Source organism: Caloenas nicobarica, chromosome 34 (genome assembly GCF_036013445.1).
Source record: "Caloenas nicobarica isolate bCalNic1 chromosome 34, bCalNic1.hap1, whole genome shotgun sequence".
In the NCBI taxonomy this organism is placed as follows: Eukaryota; Metazoa; Chordata; class Aves; order Columbiformes; family Columbidae; genus Caloenas; species Caloenas nicobarica.
The window spans coordinates 1,808,952-1,830,093 of NC_088278.1; the positions used below are offsets into that span (position 1 = coordinate 1,808,952).

Below are 21,142 nucleotides of genomic sequence, written 5' to 3' on the forward strand. Positions count from 1 at the left end.
TGCAGCCAGAGCTCCAGTTCCCTCTGCAGAGCACAGGGGCTGAGAGCAGCTGCCCGGCAATGCTGGTGTGTGGGAGGTGGCTGCACAGCTGGGGAAGGGTGACGCTGTCTGAGTGCCCGGCTGCCTCTGCCCTGGCCTCTCTCACACCCACCCTCACCGCAGTTTCCTTCTTGCTCCACTGCTCTGGGTCACTGTTGGTGTGATCTGGTTCTTGCTGTCAGGCTCTCTGGGGATGGGAGTTTCAGCTGCAGAGTCACAGCCTGATCTTGTGGGTCCTTTCCTGCAGCTGTGTCCACGGGAACATGTGTCCCAGCTTTGCTCTGCCCTGTGGGGCTGTGGGCAATGCAGTGTGTGGGGCTGGGGAATGAGCATTATCTGAATTCCTCACAGAAAAGTGCAGAGATGCTATGATGGAGGAAATCCTGCTGGGTTTGTGAAATGAGCTGTGTGTGTCCTGGGCTAAACATGGGGTGCTGAGACCTTAGGAAAGGGTGGGACATGTCATGGTCTGAGGTGGATCCCTCTGCTCTCAGCACTCCTGGTGGCTTTTCAGGGTAACATGGCAGTGTGATCAGCCTCCATCTCAGAAAGGTGCCAGCCCAGGGCAGCTGCAGCAAGACAGAGGGACAGAGCAGCTGCCCTCACTCTGCACTGACCCACAGGCATCCTCTGGTCTCGCAGGACTCGCGCTCTTCTCCCTGAGTGCAGCAGAAATGCCGAGGGTTTCTGACACCCAACAACACTCTCCAGGGGAGTTCAATGACTGGACTACATGATCTTTCGAGGTCCCTTGCAATCCCTAATGTTCTGTGATTCTGCAAAGCTGTCAAAACCCCAAGCATTTCAAACTTCATTTTACCATCCTGTTTCATTCTCTGTCACTGTGCAGATGCTGACAGGTCCTTCTTCACCAGCAGCAGTTTCAGATGACAACTTTGAACCCCAGGTCCGTCCCCTGCCCCCCGTTCCATGACCCCTGCTGCAGAGCAGGGCTGACTCCTGGGCAGCCAGCGGGCACAGGCCCTGCTCCTCACGGCACCTCCAGCCAGCACCACCCAGGGCTCAGCCACGGACCCGAAGGAAGGTCTGGAAAAGGACAAGGGGGTGTGGAGCAGGGGAGGGTGTGTGAGAAATGGCTTTGATTTTCCTCAGAGAAGTCTCCCCTAACTTATCACTATCTTTTGCTCCTGTGACAGTGCCCCATGCTCATCAGCAAATGTGCAACAGCAGCTCCATCACCCAGTTCCTCCTCCTGGCGTTCACAGACACACGGGAGCTGCAGCTCTTGCACTTCTGGCTCTTCCTGGGCATCTACCTGGCTGCCCTCCTGGGCAACGGCCTCATCATCACCACCATAGCCTGTAACCAGCACCTCCACACCCCCATGTACTTCTTCCTGCTCAACCTCGCCCTCCTCGACCTGGGCTCCATCTCCACAACTGTCCCCAAATCCATGGCCAATTCCCTCTGGGACACCAGGGCCATCTCATACTCGGGATGTGCTGCCCAACTCTTTTTTTTCTTTTTCTGTGCTACAGCAGAATATTCACTTCTCACCATCATGTCCTATGACCGCTACGTTGCCATCTGCAAACCCCTGCACTATGGGACCCTCCTGGGCAGCAGAGCTTGTGTCCACATGGCAGCAGCTGCCTGGGCCACTGGGTTTCTCAATGCTCTGCTGCACACGGCCAATACATTTTCACTGCCACTGTGCAAGGGCAATGCCCTGGACCAGTTCTTCTGTGAAATCCCCCAGATCCTCAAGCTCTCCTGCTCACAGTCCTACTCCAGGGAAGCTGGGCTCCTTGTGGTTAGTGTCTGTTTAGGATTTGGGTGTTTTGTGTTCATTGTGGTATCCTATGTGCAGATCTTGAGGGCTGTGCTGAGGATCCCCTCTGAGCAGGGACGGCACAAAGCCTTTGCCACATGCCTCCCTCACCTGGCCGTGGTCTCCCTGTTCCTCAGCACTGCCATGTTTGCCTACCTGAAGCCCCCCTCCATCTCCTCCCCATCCCTGGACCTGGTGGTGTCTGTTCTGTACTCAGTGGTGCCTCCAGCAGTGAACCCCCTCATCTACAGCATGAGGAACCAGGAGCTCAAGGATGCCCTGTGGAAATTCATATCTTAGTGTTTTCTGAAGCAATAAACTGTCCATCTCCTTCTACATAGCAGTTTTAATGTAACTAGTTACAGGTCCAGTCTCTCATCTGTATTTTCTGTTGTTATTAGCCTTTTTTTAAATTGTGATAACATTTTCATCCCCTTTCTAATTCACTGTCTGCTTTTCTTTTATAACCCCTGGCTGTGTAAATGAGGACCCATGATCTGTGTGTATTTAAACAAAATAAAGCATCCTGTAGTGACTTCATTTTCACTATATCCTTCCTGCAAGGCCTGTTTGGAGCTGCAGGGACAGTTCCTGTGTGCATGGGAGGAGGGGAAAAGAGTCCAGCCTGGCAGCACTGCCAGGGAGCACCAGCGCTTGGCCTTCCAGAGCTGTTCTCGTTCCACTCCCACACTCTCCTTCTCATCCCTTGTGTTGGTGCAAGGCCTGAGTGCTCTGGCAGCCTGGTCACCGTCCTGCTGTGTGTCAGTCCTGTGAGCGCAGGCAGGGACAGGCCATGGGCACTGCTGTGACAGAGCTGGCCTCACAACAGCCTTTCCAGAAAGAAAGGTGATCTCCTATGGTCAGGGCCAGAAGGTTTAGCTCTTCTTACAAAGATTCTCTCAAGAACATGCCCAAAAAAGTGACCACAGATGCAAACAGCAGGGTACAGCTGCACAGTGTGTGTGTGCAGGGCTGGGCACACAGCAGTGTCCTCTCACAGCCAGGCCTCCTGCCAGAGACCTGCAGGACCAGCAGAGCAGGGGCTGGGCTGTGCCCCTGTGCACTGGACACCCCACGGAAGCTGCCCCAGGGCATCGTCATGGACTGGCCCCTCACAACCTCCCTTTCCAGCACTGGGCTGTCACACCAGCTTGAGAATTTTTTCCTGAATGAGTAGGTCAGAAATCCATGTTTGCATTGTTCAGATGAGATATGAGCACACACATCATGTACATGAGGTGAGATGAAACCGAGTGAGCACAAACACCATCAGCTACTCCTGGGAGTTCCATGAAGGCCTGTGGGACAGACAGTGTCCCAAGATCACTTCACACTGGGAGTAACAGCTCATGGGAAACCACCCACTGGGATCTTCTTCCTTGAACTGTGATCCCCCTGTTCATTCCTCATGACGTCAGACATCTCAGATGAGGGCAGAGCAGGGTGACACACCACAGGGCTGAGGTGTCTCACATCCCTTTGAGTGGCAACAGGAGGCCAGAGAGACACTGTGACTCCTGCCTCTGTGAGTAAAAGGGACAGACTCTGTCTCTGAACATCTCTGGGTGCATAAGCAGTCCTGAGACCAGCTCAGACATGGATGCCTGATGGAACCCTGGCATTTCTGTGTGTGACTCCAGGAACAAACCCCACTGGCCCAGTGAGATTCATCTCAGCTCCCTTGGACAGGCTCATTGCAAGTGCTCCTGTCTGCTATGTCACCCTTGCCCATGATTCTGGATTGTGCTTTCAAAAGTGACAGCAGAAACACGGGAGTTCCGAGGTCCTGGGGAAAGGAAGATGTCAAACCCATCTTCAAGAAGGGCAGGAAGGAGAATTTGAAGAATTACAGGCTGTAATTCCGTCCCTGGGAAGGGAATAGGCCGCATCTTCCTGCACCGATCTCCAGGCACCTGAAGGACAAGGAAGGGATTGCTGAACCAAAATGAGCAGAAAACCCAGTGAGTCCCAAGAAATGCTCTGAACCCATTCCAGAGCTTTAGACCCCCGGGAAAGAGCTCAGTGACCGTGCAGCCCATGCAGTTGCATCTGTGTCCCTCACTGAGCAGCACAACCAGTGTGGAGTCACCCCATGGTCCTGCAGCCAACCTGCTCTGTAGAGCATCAGTGCCAGGTTGGGGCCCTGTGGGGAGCACAGGGAAGGGGCCAGGAGCACCAGACCAGATCAGAGGAGGGATGGGGGGAGATCAGACAGGAGCTGACCGGGGCTGGAAATTGCCTTGGAGAGAAAAATGCTGGTGTTCAGCTGCCCCAAGATAATACCCAGAGTTCAGGGTGCAGGGCCAGAAGTCCTTGCTGTCCTGGTGCTTCACCAGGCCCTGGAAGTAGCTGGAGAAGGATTGGTGTCCCCCACTTGCAATCTTTTAGTGCATCATCCCTCGTGAAGGGTGGCATGGAAAGCAAGTCTGGGACTCTGTTTCAGGATTTGCACCGAAGAAAGTATTCGCCCAGAAGCCACATCATTTTGCTCTGGTACTTCAGTCCTGGTGCTCATCACATGTCCTTAAGACAAACTTATGCACCCCTCTTGTCAACCTTACCCCAAAAGTCACCCCTAGACAAGGCTCCTGAGCTGGGGCCGCGCTGGAGAACTGGGGTCCAGCTGTGACCAGAGGAAGGACAAGGCCTGTCCTGGGTCCTCTAAAGGGCTGGCAGCCTCTGTGATCTCCACCAGAAAAGGCAGCATGCAGGAAACTGTAGACCATCCCCAAGCCCATTGGAGGCCCTTAGGAAGAGTTCCTCTCTCCAAATATCCAGCCCAGCTTGTTGCTGCATGAACAACCAGGAGAAACTGCCCCAGGACCCTCATTCCAGATCCCATCTCCTCCACCCCATACAGGCAGTGCTCTCCCCCTTGTCACTGAGGTGGTTCCAGGGACCTAAGAGACACCTGTGGGGAGGAGATGTTGGGTAGGGATGCGGTATCCTTCAGTGCTCCTCATGGTACCTCCTGCTGGGCTTTGTGCCGCTGGTCACAACCCTCTGAGCCTGGCTGTTCAGTCAGTTCTCAGTGGTGCTAAACAGGAATATGCCCATGAGCACGTTGGGCTGCAGTGGGAGGAGCATGGCCACCCAGCCAAGGGCAGTTATTGTCCATCTTGACTCCGCACTGGTGTGGTCACATCTGGAGCGGGGTGTCCCAGTGGGAGGTTCCCCACTCTGGAGGAACGGGGAGGAGCTGTCGTGTGGCCAGAGACAGTCTGGGTCATGTGTGGAGATGTTGAGAGACCCAAACTTCTTTAGCCTGGTGAAGTGGAGGCTGAGGAAACGTGCTGTTTTTACTGAGATTGATGCATTTTGAATCTCTCTCCTTCATAGCTACTGCAGTCTTTTGTTTAGATTTGCTATGAGAATAATAACGCTGTTTCCTCCCTGGGTTAGAGTTAATTTTTTCTTTTAGCAGCTTTACAGTGTTTCCCATTTGGTATGAAAGGAATGTCAGAACTCACTGATATCTTGGCTGTTGTCAGGGAAACCAAGGACTTCTTTGGCCATCCAGCTACAGATGCAAATTGGCAGGAGGGGACACAGACAGGACAGCACCTGGATTGACATGCAGGCTGATCAATGAAATATTCCCTGTGATTAGCGTCATGCTCAGTCTAAAGCTGGAGCCAGCTTTTAGGGCTTGTTACATCCGTTATTTTGGGTTTCCCAGCTAGTTTAGTCAGTTCCATTCAGAAGTTTCATTCTGTCAGGAGTTCGATGTCAGTTCAGCCTTTTGCCGTTCTGCCATTTTGCAGTTGGCCCTTGGGCCTTTCTGCCTTTTGCACTTTTACTTTCTCTTGCTGGGATCGGCTGTTCAGGACCAGGGTGCTCCCTTGTTTTGGGCTGTCTGTTTGGCACAACTGGAGTTACGTGGGGGATTGTACTGAGTATCATATATTTTACTTTATGTATATTGTAGTATAAGTATATTATTAGTAGTAGTGTATTATTTTTATTGTTTTTATTGTCATCTTATATTTTTTTCTAAACCCACAAGTTTCTCCCTTCCCTTTCAGTTCTCTCCCTTATCCCACTTGAGGACTGGGAGGAAGATGTGAGCAGATATCATGATCTTAATTGGTGGCTGTGGTACAACCACGACAAGAAAGAGTAGTAGTACCTTCAGAAATCTTGAAAATCACTTTCCGAGATGATGGCACGCCTGTTTGTTTTTTTTTTTTTTTTTTGGTAGAGGGAAACAGCATGAGAAAGGAAAACCATCAGAAACTGCAGCTCTGGAGGTCCAGAGTGGACCTCAGGACAAAGAAATGTCATTCTGAGCACAGTGCTGTGTTCATTCAGAAGGACTCTGGATCAGCCATGGCTTTGTGTTTCAAGGAACAGCGAGTGAGGATGGAGAGACAGCAGCACAGGTGGGGACACACTGGGGTGAGAACAAGCTGGGGAAGCGCATGGGGTGTCTGCAGCCTGTGGGGAAACAGCCACAGGCCTGGGACAGTGTAGGATGGACTGTGGTGGAGATGGCCAAGGGTGCTGGCAAGGCTGGATGTCCCTGAAAGCCCCGAGGTCTTTGTCCCCTTGGCTATGGCTGATGTCCCTGACAGCGAGGCCTAAGAGGAGACACATGGTTGTCATGGCCATGGCACCCCATTGCCTCCTTGCACCCCCCAGGGAGTGTCACACCATTGTCCTGCACTGGGCATCATCCCCACATCCCCAGGAAGAGCCCTGAGACACGCGTGAGGGACAGGATCTCCCTTCCCAGGGGCAGGGGGTCAAGGCTTGGCCATTCTCCTTCATCAAACAAACCAAGGGTTTTCTCAGCATCAGGGCTGCTGCACTTTGCCTTTGCCTGATGCAATCACTGCCTCTAATTATCTGCTCTAACGAGTCCCTGGGGAGGCTTTGTCAGTAACAGCCCTCAGTGGGGCCCATTAATGCTTCAAGGTACTTTGGGCTTTGCTTCTGACTTGGACTTCTTGAGGAGATTCTTCAGTCTGTCCTTGGTATCTGAGGTTCATGGACTCAGCACCAAATACGCCATGGGGCTCATTAAAACACAGAAAGCCCTAACAAGCCATGTTTCCTTCCTAATTTTCTTCCAATCTTCAAGACTTGTAGAACTAACTGGAGAGGTTTCAATGGGACACTTACTGATGAAGATTTCAAAGAAGATTTCATAAAGGAGGGTTTTTTCTTTCAAGGGTATTTTCTGTCATTTTTCAGTGTGTAGAAGTGACAGCAGCATTCTGCAATGGACATTGATCCAGAGGGTCTCCTGAAGACATCTGGACAGCCAGGAGAACAGTCCCTTGAGGCTGGACACTGTATGGACACCCTTGCTGCTCACCGCCCACCCCCAGTCTGCCCGTTCCCTCATTGGCCACCTGGGACTTGCATCACTTTTCCTCACATCAGACTTCTGCACTGAGCTCTGCAGGTGGATGCTGCAGCTCCTGCACACCAGCTCCCACCTGCTCTCCTGTGTAAACACTACACAATTTCATAAACACTAAACCACTTTCCTCAACTGTGTGTGTAAGCTGGGTCTAATGAGGTCCACCATCCACAAGGGACATCCACACAAGAACTGTTTTAGACAGAGAGATAGGAAAGGATATATATAAACACAATTAACACATTAACTACCATGTTAATTAGACTTCTGAAGAATGGGGCAAGTTTGTAACTCCCTGAAGCTCAAATCAGAAACCAGACAGTGGAGAGGCAACTGAATGACCAAAGAGCAAGTGGAGGAGGAAACCTGAGAGCACTGGGAAGGGCAAACGTCCAGACAGTCTGCTGGAAAGTTGTCCTTTGACATGGACATTTAATCAGGAGAGATGGAAACTCCTGAATGATGACAGAGATGAAATAAAGGAGTGTTGGTAATAGAAGTACAGGGGAAGACCAATATTTGTTTTTAGTACCCTTAGTACACTTCCCAGTAATTCGCTTTTTAACATTTTTTTGTGTTTCTGGTGGGGGTTTTTTTCTTTGTTTTGGATTTTTGTTTTAATATGTTAAAAATAAGCCAACAAAAACCCCCAGAAACAAACAAACAAAACAAACAAAAAACAAAAACAAAACCCCAAACCAAACCACAAAACAACAACAACAACAAAGTGTAGCTTTCCAGGCAGACATCAGTCATCAGCTGTCTCACCATAAACAGCCAGGGCCATTTGAGGGGCCCCAGTGCACCTGAGGTGCTGGCCTGGGATTGGCACCTATCACAGGGGACCTGGGGGAGACCAGAGCACCTTGCGATGCAGGGGGAGCCTGGGCAGGGTTTCCCGGGGCATCTACACTGGCACCAGGTGTTTGTGTCCCTGGAGCTGAAGACATTTGTGTCCTAAATCCATTCCCAGTTCTGGAAAACTCTTTCTTTTTCAAAGAAAAGAAACCCTCCCAAAGAAAAAAAGAAAAATAAAGACAAGTATGTTGACACCTTCCTTTGCTTTGGATCTTTGTCTTCAGTTCTTCTTATTTTAATTTTCATTGACATTAAGTGACATCTGATGGGCCTACAGGTATTAAGCCAAGATCATTTTGTGTCTTGCATAGCGCCCCATGCCCTCTAAACCTTCCCTGCCCAGGACTCCTCACACTTTGCCCAGAGCGAGTCACACTCAGGTGTTGGCTGGTTCACTGGTTGAGATGTTGGTTTAGATGGTCACCTCCAGCACAGCTGGATTCATGGCCCATAATCGTCTGCTCTGACCAGTTAGAAACAGAGCCCAGCATCACAATGGGATCATATGAGAAGTGAGGTTGAAGGGCCCTCAGGAGTCTGCAGTCCAACCTGTCACAAACTGGGTCAGACCAAGGTGTTCAAGCCTTGATTCAATCAGAGATTGAAAACCTGCAAAGACAGAGACTGTGCAGCCTCTCTGGGTGACCTGAGACAGCACTTGGCTGAGCTCCTGGGGAAAAAGCTTTTCCTTATGTCCTGGCTGAACCTCTCTCACCTTCCACCCATTCTCTTTTGTTCTTCTACCACACATCATGGTGAAGAGCCTGGCTGCGTGTTCTCCATGACCTCCTATAAGAGTTGGTTCGAAGAACAGTATTTGCCTGAACATCGCCATCAGGGACTTGGAGAACAGATGCCCTGATAGAAAGAACTGTACAAGGACTTGGAGAGAGGCCTGAGGAAAAGAACTGTGTTGTACAGGTCTCTCTGACCTGGGGCTACAGGTAACAATAGCTGCTGTCCAGAAGATGATTTCACCTGCTGCCTCAGCCAAACTTGCCCCCACCTCCTCCCTGCTACTAAGGCCAGCGAAGCAGAGCATGCGCAGAGGCTTGACGAAGGTCTTGAGGTCACCCAGCGGACCAGTAAGAGACCCCTGAACCGAGGTGACGCAGGCGCAGACGGGTTCTGGCAAGCGAAGAGGGGACTCTTCGGGCCTGCGCAGTTAGGCCTGGATTGCGAAACAAAGGCGGTGATTGGCCTCAATCAACGGGAGAGAGGAGGGGTGAAGAAGCGTAAAAGATGATTCCCAGCTGGACATCATTGAGATGTCCCCACCAAAGGATCATGGATCATGACGGAGGACTGGCAGGATGCTGCTTTTGGGACCTGAGACCATAGGGACGCCTGTGGAGTCGCGGTGGTAGCTAATCCTCTTTCCCCCTTTTTTTTCTCTTTCCCTTTTCTCCACTTTCTCTATTGCATGCCGCTTTACGGGCAAAATATGAAAGTTAACACTGTTTGACTGAATTGTAACCCCTTGGCATTTTGGTCGCCTTAATTTTGCGCTTCGAGATCAAGGTAAATGAACCATCACGAGTCCATCATTGAATGGACCGTGACATTAAATTGGTGTCACGGACAGGATTCTGAGAATACAGAGGAGTGCAGGTGCTGTGTGGTCTGTAATAGGGGAAGAAAGTTTCGCTCCAGCCACACCTGGCCTTACACCCGATAAGGTGATAGGTGTCCAGAAAGTAAGGGGGGCGATTCAGTTTTTTTGCACACCACACACGCCTTGGTGTTGAGCACTCCAAGCTTGAGTTGAGGGCTCTGTCTCTGGGATCTCAAAGTGCAAAAATGGGTGTTGTTCTCATGTTGATGAGAATTGTCCGCTAGGGAGAGTGAAGGGGCAATCCTGTGTGTTTGCGTAACTAAGTTGAGGCTTCCCATAGCAGATTTTTGGCCCCTCCAACCACTCGGGAAAGAGAAGGACGACACAGCAGTTGCTGTGGGTTTGTATAACTAACTTGTGCCTTCCCGACGTGGGTTTGGTCCCTTCATAATAAGAATGACTGAAAAGGTTGATAATCAAGATTTTTGGTTAGGGAAAGATCGAGACTCATTCTACACACTTTTAGCAAAGTACGGGGCTCGACCCTCCATACCCAGAGAGGACTGGGCTTGTGATAGTTGGGCTAATTTACAGAGTGTAGTTGTGGATAACTTGTTAGGAGACATAACATGTATGTGTGGGAAGCAATCCAGGGCTCCACATGGCCGCGGTTTAGGTTTAGGCTGCCGCTTGCCGTCCTCTACCAGCAGAGACATGGAACGTCACGGCGCGTGGACAGTGGCTGATCACCAATAGCAAATGGGGATGGGATGCGTGATCAGCGCATTGTAGCCAATCATTACCGTTTCTTTAGCGCGTGCTCAGGGAAAAAGTTCTATATAGTCTTTGTTGTTATGTTGAATAAAGGAGAACGATTTAACCCACATTGGGATGCTGTCGTTATTCTGGCCGACTCTTTCCGTCCAACGAGGCTCGTCCTAAGGATCCACTCCGACATGTAGTGGACCGAGTGATTTCTCTACAGACTAAGTTTAGATCAGATAAGAACAAAGCTATGGTCTGTGCTGTCCTAGGCCAGCCTAGTAGCAGCGATTGAAGATTGCCTCAGGCAACGTAGTAATGAAAGCAAAATTATAGAATCCCTTGAAAATCTGGTGCAGATTTCGCAAAAAACGATCTCCAATTTAGAACAATTAGAAAATTCTTCACAATGATTTGAAAAAGAGAGGGAAGAAAACTGCTCATTAAAAGCTACTCTAAAGGAGGAATGTTTATAAAACACAGGAGTGCTGAGGGAGCGGGAGCTAGAGGAGAGAGGTATCAGACAAATAAATCAGATTTACCCTCAGAAAGAATTGGAGGAGATGAGAAAACGTGATGAGGAAAACCCACACGTGAGACCCTTAGTGAAAACAGAATATTTTTATGCAAATGAGGAGGATACTGACCCTCACATTACGACTAAGCAAACACCTTACACTGCCACCGAGCTGGCCAAGCTAAAGAGAGAGTATGGGCGCCTCCCTAAAGAATCTGAAACGGAGCACGTGTGGCACATATCCCTAACTGGGGGAGACCAAATTCAGTGAAGTGAACAGGAAGCTAGTGGTTACTGGGGGCATGGAGTTTTCTTAACAACTGGTGACAGACGTGCCTCATGGTCCCTAACCCAGCGAGCTGCTTATTGGGCTGGAGGGCTAAACCCTTTAGATAGGGGAGAGCCCCTGGCAATCACTGGCACACCTGATCAATTGCTAGAAAGTGTACACAAAGCAGCCTGCTTGCAAATGGTACATGAAAGAAAATTGATTCCCAAATGTGAATCCTCAATGATGCTGGCAGTGAGTCCTGACATGATGACTCCCTTGATAAGGGGACTTCCAGAGTCACTTAAACCTTCAAAGGACAATCGCATTGATGAGCCCAGTAGAAAGGTTGGAAGGTTTGATCAGAAGCCAGGGTACCAGAAGTGGGAGCCAGAGGGATGGAGCTGACACTGCCATTGATTCACTGTTCATCCCTGCCCTGACTTTCCCCAACCAACCAAATACTAAAAAGGTGTGGACGTGGGGGGAAACAGCACAAGAATTGATACATTATAATAGGAAATGTGGCCCTGTAAAAATCCTAGAAGAAAGGTCGAGAGGAATCTGTCATGTTGAAGTCAAGAATGTGCCCCTTTCTACCAGTACTGCTGCTGCTACCAGTGCTCCAAGAAAGAAGCATCCGCATATTAGAAGAGGAAAGGGGGAACAACCTAAGATCCGACAACAATGGTGGGTTTTGGGAATTTAAAAGGGAGTTCCTGGAGATATAATGGAAGGCTTACTTACCCCTTGATAAACTGAGTAAACCGGTATCAAGGTGGCATAATCCAAAAGAACATTCACAGAGCATGAAAGAAGTCCTACCCATTATACCTTCAGCTCCCTCCTCCACCGAGGATGAAACTCTCCCAGAAACAGGAAAACTAGAACCTCCATTCCCTCCATTCCGCACTCATACCTGAGGGCAGGACGTGACAGGCTGTGGGCATTACAACATAGTCCAGAAGCTTCTCGGTCTCTCTGGGCACCTCCTTTGTTGAGGACCCTGTCAACTGACTGAGGGTCCCACCCCTCCTGCCCCCCAGCTGGTGCAGGTGAAGTCACCCTGCCCGGGGCAGGGGAGGATGTGACTGTCAGCACCTTGGTACCACCCTGGTGTGTACATGGGGACAGGCACAGCGGGGCACAAAAGGTGCAAAGGAGCCATTGACTGCCCTATTGAAGGCTCTGGATCTCAGGGGGATGTGCAACTGCCACAGTGGGGCATTGTGATGTCACTGGTGATGTCACAAAGGGCCCTGCCCAGGCACCCCTTTAAAAGCGGGGCTGGGAGTGCAGAGCTGCATCCTCTGGCAGGACAGGGAGGTGGCCACCCCACCGTGGCCCGGTCCTGGTGAAAGAGGAGACGTGGTGGCAGCCGGACACACTGCCATGGCTGACACTGCTATTGGAGCTGCTCTCGCGACCGCTATGTCCCATCCCTGGAAACTCTGAGGCCACTAAGAGCCAAAATTTCCCATCCCTGGACACCTTGGGACACTGAGAGCCAGAGTGTCCCATGCCAGACCCCAGATATCCCATCCCTAGAGACTTTGGGACCAAGACCTAAAATGTCCCATCCCTGGTTCCAAGATGTCCCGTCTCTAGACACTTTAGGCCACCCAGGCCCAGATATCCCATCTCTGGACCCCATGAAGCCACCAAGACCCAGGATGACCCATCCTTGGAAACTCTGGGGACACCAAGTCCTAAGATGTCCCATCTCCAGCCACCTTGGGCCACCAAGATCAAGATGTCCCATTCCTGGATACACTTGGGCCACCAAGACCTAAAATATCGCATCCCTGGATCAAAGATGTCTCATGCCTGGAGACTTTGGGCCACCAAGACACAGGATGTCCCATCCCTAGACCCAAGATGTCCCATCTCCAGCCCCCTTGGGCTACCCAGGCCAAGATGTCCCATCCCTGGAAACTTTGGGCCACCAAGACCCAGGATGTCCCATCTCTGGATCCCTTAGGCCACGAAGAACTAAAATGTCCCATCCCTGGACACTTTGGGCCACCAAGATGAAGATGCCTCATCTCTGGACACTTTGGAACACGAAGACCAAGATGTCCCATCTCTGGACCCAAGATGTCCCATCTCCAGCCCTCTTGGGCCAACCAGACCCCTGAAGTCCAATCCCTGGACCCCTTAGGCCAACAAGATGTCCCATGCCTGGACTCTGTGAGGCCATCAGGTGCCAAAATGCCCCATCCTTGGATCCTTTAGGTGACCAAGACCAAGATGTCTCATCCCTGAAAACTGTGAGGTCACCAAGACAGAGGATGTCCCATGCCTGGACACATTTGGTGACCAAGACCTGAAATATCCTATGCTTGGGCCCCTTGGGCTACCAAGACCTAAAATGTCTCATCCCTGGACACTTTGGGCCACCAAGACCCAGGATATCTCATCCCTGGACTAAAAATGTCCCATTTGCAGCCATCTTGGGCCACCAAGACCTAAAATGTCCCAACCCTTGCACCCCTTGGACCAGCCAGGCCAAGATGTCCCATCCCTGGACACTGTGAGGCCACGAAGACCTGGGATGTCCCATCCCTGCACCCTTTGGGGACACCAAGTCCTAAGATGTCCCATCTCCAGCCCCCTTGAGCCAGCCAGGCCAAGATGTCCCATCTTTGGACCCCTTAGGCCACCAAAAGACCTAAAATGTTCCTTTCCTGGACCCACTGAGCCACCAAAACCCAGGATGTGCCATCCCAGGCTCCAGATGTCCCATCCCTGGACACTTTGGGCCACCAAGACCCAGGTTGTCCCATCTCAGGACCCAAGATGTCTCCTCTGCAGCCATCCTGGGCCACCAAGACCTTAAATGTCCCAACCTTTGGACCCCTTGGACCACCCAGGCCAAGATGTCCCATCTCTGGACCCCATGAAGCCACCAAGACCCAGGATGTCTCATCTCTAGACCCTTTGGGGACACCAAGTCCTAAGATGTCCCATATCCAGCCCCCTTGGGCCACCCAGGCCAAGATTTCCCATCTCTGGACAACTTCGGCCACAAAGACATAAAATGTCCAATCCCAGAACCCGGATGTACCATCCCTGGAGACTTTGGGTGATCAAGACCTAAAACGTCCCATCCCTGGACCCCTCGGACCACCAAGACCAAAAATGTCCCATCCCTGGACCAGCTGGGCCACAGAGATCAAAGGTGTCTCATCCCAGGCTCCAGATATCCCATCCCTGGACATTTTGGGCCAACCAGAGCCAAGATGTCCCATCCCTGGACCCCTTAGGCCAAAGAGACCAAGATGTCTCATCCCTGGACACTTTGGGCCAACAAGACCCAGGATGTCCCATCTCTGGACACAATATGTCCCATCTCCAGCCCCCTTGAGCCACCAATACCTAAAATGCCCCAATCCATGGACCACCCAGGCCAAGATGCCAATTCCCTGGACACTTTGAACCACCAAGACCCAGGATGTCCCTTTTCTGGACCCCTTAGGCCACCAAGATATAAAATGTCCAATCCCAGACCCCAAATGTCCCATCCCTGGACACATTTGGGACACCCAGGCCTAGATGTCCCATCCCTGGACACTGTGAGGACACCAAGACCCAGGATGTCTCATCCCTAGACCCTTTGGGGACACCAAGTCCTAAGATGTCCCACGTCCAGCCATCTTGGGCAACCAAGACCAAGATGTCCCATCTTTGGACTCCTTGGACCACTGTGAACCAAAATGACCCATCTCAGAGCTCCGATGCCCCATCCCTGGAAACTTTGGGCCACTGAGACCAAGATGTCCCATCCCTAGATCCAAGATGTCCCATCTCTGGACACAAAATGTCCTATCCCTGGACACTTTGGGCCACCAAGATGCAGGATGTCCCATCTCTGGAATTTTTAAGCCACCAAGACCCAAAATGTCCCATCTCCAGGCATCTTGGGCCACCAAGTCCTACAGTGTCCCAACCCTTGGGCCCATTGGACCACCCAGGCCAAGATGTCCCATTCCTGAACACAAGAAGTCCCATCCCTGCACACTTTGGGCCACCAAGACAAGGATGTACCACCTCCAGTAATCTTGGTCCACCAAGACCAAGATATCGCATCACTGGACCCCTTGGGCCACTGAGACCAAGATGTCCCTTTCCTGGAGTGAAGATGTCCCATCTCTGGACCCAAAATGTCCCATCCCTGGACTCTTGGGGCCACCAAGACCCAAGATGTCCCAACCCTTGAACCCCTGGAGCTCCCGGGCCAAGATGTCCAAATCTTGCACCAAAGATTTCCCATCGCTGGACACTTTGGGCCACCAAGATGCAGAAAGTCCAATCTCCAGCCCCCTTGCTCCACCAAGACCAAGGTTGTGCCATCTCTGGACCCAAAATGTCCCATCTCCAGCGCCCTTGGGCCGTCAAGAGCCAAAATTTCCCATCCCTGGATATCTTGGGCAACTCAGCACAAGATGTGCCATCCCTGGATCCCTTAGGCCACTGGGACATAAAATGTCCCATATCTGGACACTTTAGGCCACCAATACTGAAAATGTTCTATCCTGGGACCCCTTAGACCACCAAGACCCAAGATGTCCCATCCTTGGACACTTTGGGGACACTAAGACCAAGGACATCCCTTCTCTGGACTCAAGATGTCCCATTTGCAGCCATCTTGAGCCATCAAGATGTTAAATGCCCCAACCCATGGACCACCCAGGCCAGGATGTCCCATCCCCGGACACTTTGGGCCACCAAGACGTAAACTGTCCCATCCCTGGACACTTTGGGACACCCAGGCCTAGATGTCCCATCCCTGGACCCTGTGAGGACACCAAGACCCAGGATATCCTATTCGTGGACACTTTGTCCCACCTCATCTAGAGGGTGGAGAATCCCAAGACCCCAACTATCTCCCCAAATTCACTCCACCTCATATGGAGGATGTTGAACCGCAGCCAAGACCCCAAACATCTCTCCAACATTGTCCCACCTCATCTAGAGGGTGGAGAACCCCAAGACACCAAACATCTCCCGCAGTGTTGTCCCACGTTATCCAGAGGATGTTGAACCCCAACATCTCACCCAATTTTGTCCCATCTGGAGGATATTGAACCCCAAGACCCCAAACACCTCCCCAACTTCATGCCTTCTTCACCTGGAGGATGTTGAACCCCAACCAAGACTCCAAACATCTTTGCCAATTTTGTCCTACCTCATCTGGAATGTGGAGAACCCAGGACTCCAAAACATCTCCCGCAGTGTTGTCCCACCTGAGGGATGGAGTACCCAAGACCCAACCATCTCCCCCAACTTCATCTCTCCTCATCTAGCCGGTGGAGAACTCCAAGACCCCCAACATCTCCCCCAGTGTTGTCCCACCCGGAGGATGTTGAACCCCAACCAAGACCCGCAAACATCTCCCCAACTTCATCCCTCTTCCCCTGGAAGGATGGAGACATGAACCACCTCCGCCAATGTTGTCCCACCTCACACTGACAAAGTTGAACTCCAAGACTCCAAGATCTCCCCAACTTTGACCCACCTGGAGGATGTTGAACCTCAACTGAGACCCCCAAACATCTCCCGAACTTCATCCAGCCTCATCTGGAGGATGGAAAACACAAGACCCTAACATCTCCCGCGAACTCCTCCTGATTGGTGAGTGGAGGGGGAGGGGCCTGTGGGTGGGGTCTGTGGGCGGGGCCTGCCAGGGGCAGTGGCCACTGCTGCTCTCCCAGGGAAGTTCGTCTGAATCCATTTTGGGGCCACCAGGAAGTTGGTGTCACCCAACAAGATGTGTGAGTGGGTGGAGGGCCCAGCAGGGGGCATCTAGTTGGACGGTGTCTACTTGTCCATCATCCATCTGTCCAACCATCCATCCCTCCACATGGCCATCCCTCCATCTCCTCATCCCACCGCCCACCTGACCCTCATTCTCCATCTCCTGGTGTCTCCACCCTCTGTCCATCTGTCCATCCCCATCTTCTCACCCACCTCCTGGTCCCTCCATCTCCATCTCCTGGTGTCTCCATCTCCTCGTGTCTCCATCCATCTGTCCATCCCGAGCTCCTCACCCACCACCCACCCAACCCTCCCTCTCTTGGTGTCTCTATCTCCTCATCCATCCATCTCCTCACATCTCCCTCTCCTGGCCCCTCCATCTCACAGAATCACAGAAATCAGGGATTGGAAGGTGTAAGAGTCGGTCCGAAGAACAGTACTTGCCTGAACATCACCATCAGGGACTTGGAGAACAGATGTCCTGATAGAAAGAATTGGAAAATGACTTGGAGAGAGGCCTGATGAAAAAAGTTGTGTTGTACAGGTCTCTCCAACCCGGGGGCTACAGGTAACAACGGCTGCTGTACGGATTCCACCTGCTGCCGCAGCCAGACTTGCCCCCACCTCCTAAAAGGAATTGTGTTCTACAGGTCTCTCCCACCTGGGGACTATAGCTGCTGTGCAGAAGATGGATTTTCACCTGCTGCCTCAGCCAAACTTGCCCCCACCTCCTCCCTGCTACTAAGGCCAACAAAGAAGAGCACGCGCAGAGGCTTGACGAAGGTCTTGAGGTCACCCAATGGACCAGTAAGAGAACCCTGAACCGAGGCGATGCAGGCACAGGCGGGTTCTGGCAAGCGAAGCGGGGACTCTTCAGGCCTGCGCAGTTCAGCCTGGATTGCGAAACAAAGGCAGAGATTGGCCTCAATCCATGGGAGCAAAGCGGGGTGAAGAAGCATGAAAGACGATTCCCGACAGGACATCGTTGAGTTCTCCCCACCAAAGGATCACGGATCACAACGGAGAACCGGCAGGACTCTTCTCACGGCACCTGAGACCATAGGGACACCTTTGGATCTCGTAGTGGTAGCCAACCCTTTTTTTTCCTCCTTTTCTTTCCTTTCCTTTTTCTCCACTCTCTCTATCACGTGCCGCTTTACAGGAAAAATAAATAAACAAACATTGATGATTGAATTACAACCCCTTGGCATTTTGATTGCCTTAATTTTGCGCTTCAAGATCAAGGTGAACGAAGCATCACGAGCCCACCACCGAATGGATGGTGACAGGCCTGGAGCACAAGTCTTATGAGGAGCAGCTGAGGGACATGAGGCCATTTAGCCTGGAAAAAAAGAGACTGAGGGGAGACCTTATCGGTCTCTACAACTACCTGACAGGAGGTTGTAGCGTGGTGGGTGTTGGTCTCTTCTCCCAAGCAGCAAGTGATAGGAGGAGAGGAAAGGTTCTCACGTTGTGCCAGGGAAAGTTCAGATTGGATATTAGGAGACATTTCTTCATGGAAAAGCAGTGGAACAGGCTGCCCAGGGAAGTGCTGGAGTCACCATTCCTGGAGGTGTTTAGAAGACATTTAATTGGGTTTCTTAGGGACATAGTTTAGTGCTAGAGTTGGGATATGGTTGGACTCGATGATCCTGAGGGTCTCTTCCAGCTGAAATTATTCTATAAATCGATTGACAAATCAAATTCAGGGCGGTTATTCCTTTTAGTGCCAGTTACAGGTCTGCAGTGTTACGTGAGGTGCCAAGGCTCTCCCACACCCCTACATGCATTGGGCAGGGACAGCGATGGTCCTGTCCAGGGCAGCCATCCCCATCCACAGTGAGTGTGGGACAGACACCCCAGACAGCATTGCAGACAGATTCGGTGCCTTTGTGCAAGAAACTCATTCCCACCTCTGAAGCATCGCAAGATCTGTCCCTTCTCTATCCAGTAGATGTAGGGCAGCCCTTGAATAGGAAGCGCTTCACACCGGAGTGTCCATGCGTATAGCAACACTTCCAAATCTCCGTTTTTTCTTTTCACAAACCAGTTCTCACCCCCTTGATAACACAATCAAGGAACAGACAAACTATTGTCACATTGGGCCTGTCAGCAGCCTCTTGTCCTTCCTAGAGATCAGTGACACGTCTGCCCAAGTACCTCAGGGGCAGCAGAGACGCCACTGACAAAACACACGTTTCCTTCCAGGTCTGTCATTGCCAGCCCTGTTTCTCTCTGGCCTTGGGGACAGCAGGGCTTGCTCACTCTCCTGTTGCCCAGTTTCAGCCCTAACTTTCCATCTGCCAAGCACTGTGACATTGCTCCGCTCTGAAGTCAAACCTTTGCACATATGCGGACCTGGATTCTTGAGACCAACCAGATTTCCCGAGAACTATCAGAGCTTGGCCGGGTGCTACAGCTGAGGTGCCACAGCCCAACTGTGCACTGATGCCCTCAGCCAAGGCCACAGCCAGGACAAGCTGCAGCCTGTGCTGTTTGACACCCATGGAGTCACCGCCAGGCGTGGTGGGACAAGTCACACAGCTTGGGGTGCTGCAATGGCTGGGTACAGGCTTTTCAGGAGAGACGGGCTGGAAGGGTCAGCAGTGGGATTCCCTCAGAGTGAAGAAGTTGCTTGGATGTATGGAGCTCCTTTATGTGGACAGTGACAAGATGGGTTTTCCCTTGTGAGTGAGAGCACCAATGACAAAGCCCTGGGGCTGTGGGGGCACATGGCCATGCCCCCAACAATCTGGTGCCACCAAAAGTGGGGCACAGCAGTCAGGGAGAGGCACCAGGATAAGGAGGAGAAGAGCAGCACTAAAAGACTGTGCAAGGGAAATTGGAAATTATTTCCTTTTCCTTGAATAAACTCTGGATGGAACCCTGCTACTGCTGCCATTTTAGTGGCCTCTGCCTGGGCTTAGGAGAGTCCTGGAGGCTGGGGCCCCTTTTCTTTAGGGGGCACCGGGGGCTCCCCGGGCGAGTGGTCCCTGCCCTGGCTGGAGTTGGAGGGACCGTGGCTGGAGCAGTCCAGGGAGAGTCCAGACCTGGAGAAACTTTGGGGTTCCCCCATCAGGAATCTCTGAAGTTTCAAAAGGAGAAGTGGCCAGTCCTGTATCGGGGCAGGAGAATAACCCCATCCACCAGGACAGAGCAGGACCTGACACGCTGAGCAGGGACCCTGAGGAGAAGGGCCTGGGCACTACAAGGGCCGCCACACAAGCCCGTGCTGCACGCTCACCATGAACAAGGCAGCTGCACACGGGGCTGCATGAGGAGGAGCGTGGGGACCCAGACACCTGGAGTTCTCATCCCATTCGGTTCAGCACTGGTGTGACCCCACACACACGGGTGTGTGCCAGTGTGCGGCTCCCAGTTTGGAGAAGCAGGGAGGAACTGGAGAGTGCAGGGCTGTGCCAAGGCAGGGGTCAGGACCTTGTGCACATGGTGTGGGATGCTGAGGGACCTGGGCTGCTCTGGCCCAGCAGCGCTGGGGAGGCTGCAGCAGTGTAGGAGTAGCCTGAGAGTGCTGGAAGGGTGGTTTCCGAGATGGTGGAGGTTTTCTTCATAGTGGTAAAGCGCATGAGAAAGGAATAATGGCACACAGTGCAGCTGGGGAGGTCCAGGCTGGACATGAGCAGGAAGGAATGTGAGTGGAAGGGCAGTGCTGTGGTGGAGCAGGTCACCCAGAGGGAGTCTGCATCAGCCCAAGGCTTTGTGCTTCAAGGAACAGCTGGGGAGGATGGAGAGAGATCAGCAAAGGAAGGAAGATGCTCAGACAAGAGCAAGGTGGGCAGCAGGGGGGATGTCTCCAGCCTGCAGAGAAAGAGGTGCAGGGGATGCCACAGCATAGGACAGGCTGTCGTGGAGATGATCAAGGGATGTAAAGAGGTTTAAAGCCCCCAACAGACATGAGCCCCTTCTCCCCTTGGCTATGGCTGTTGTCTCCACCTCTGATGCCTGTGAGGAGACACCTTGTCCTTACAGCACAGGGGCCTCATGGCCTCCTTGTCCCCAGCCAGGAACCTGGGAGGTGTGGGACCATAGTCCTGCCCTTGGCCTTGCACAGCCCCACATCACACTGTCCCAGGAAGGGCCCTGGGCAACGTGGGAGGGACAGGATCTGCCTTCCCAGGGTTGGGGGTCAGGGCTTGGCCCTTTGATTAATGAAACACATCCAGGTTTTCGGATCATCAGAGAGAACTTCACCTTGCTTGTCCTGA

At 52.0% G+C, this 21,142-nt stretch overlaps 1 protein-coding gene across 1 annotated transcript; it reads left to right on the forward strand.

Annotated features, from left to right (window-relative positions):
• The first annotated feature begins 1,216 nt into the window (after nt 1-1,216).
• Nucleotides 1,217-5,954, forward strand: LOC136000675 (olfactory receptor 14A16-like). Its single transcript, XM_065654606.1, has 2 exons — nt 1,217-2,107; nt 5,880-5,954. The coding sequence occupies exons 1-2, from the start codon at nt 1,217-1,219 to the stop codon at nt 5,952-5,954; spliced, it is 966 nt and encodes a 321-aa protein (XP_065510678.1).
• Nucleotides 5,955-21,142: the final 15,188 nt, after the last annotated feature.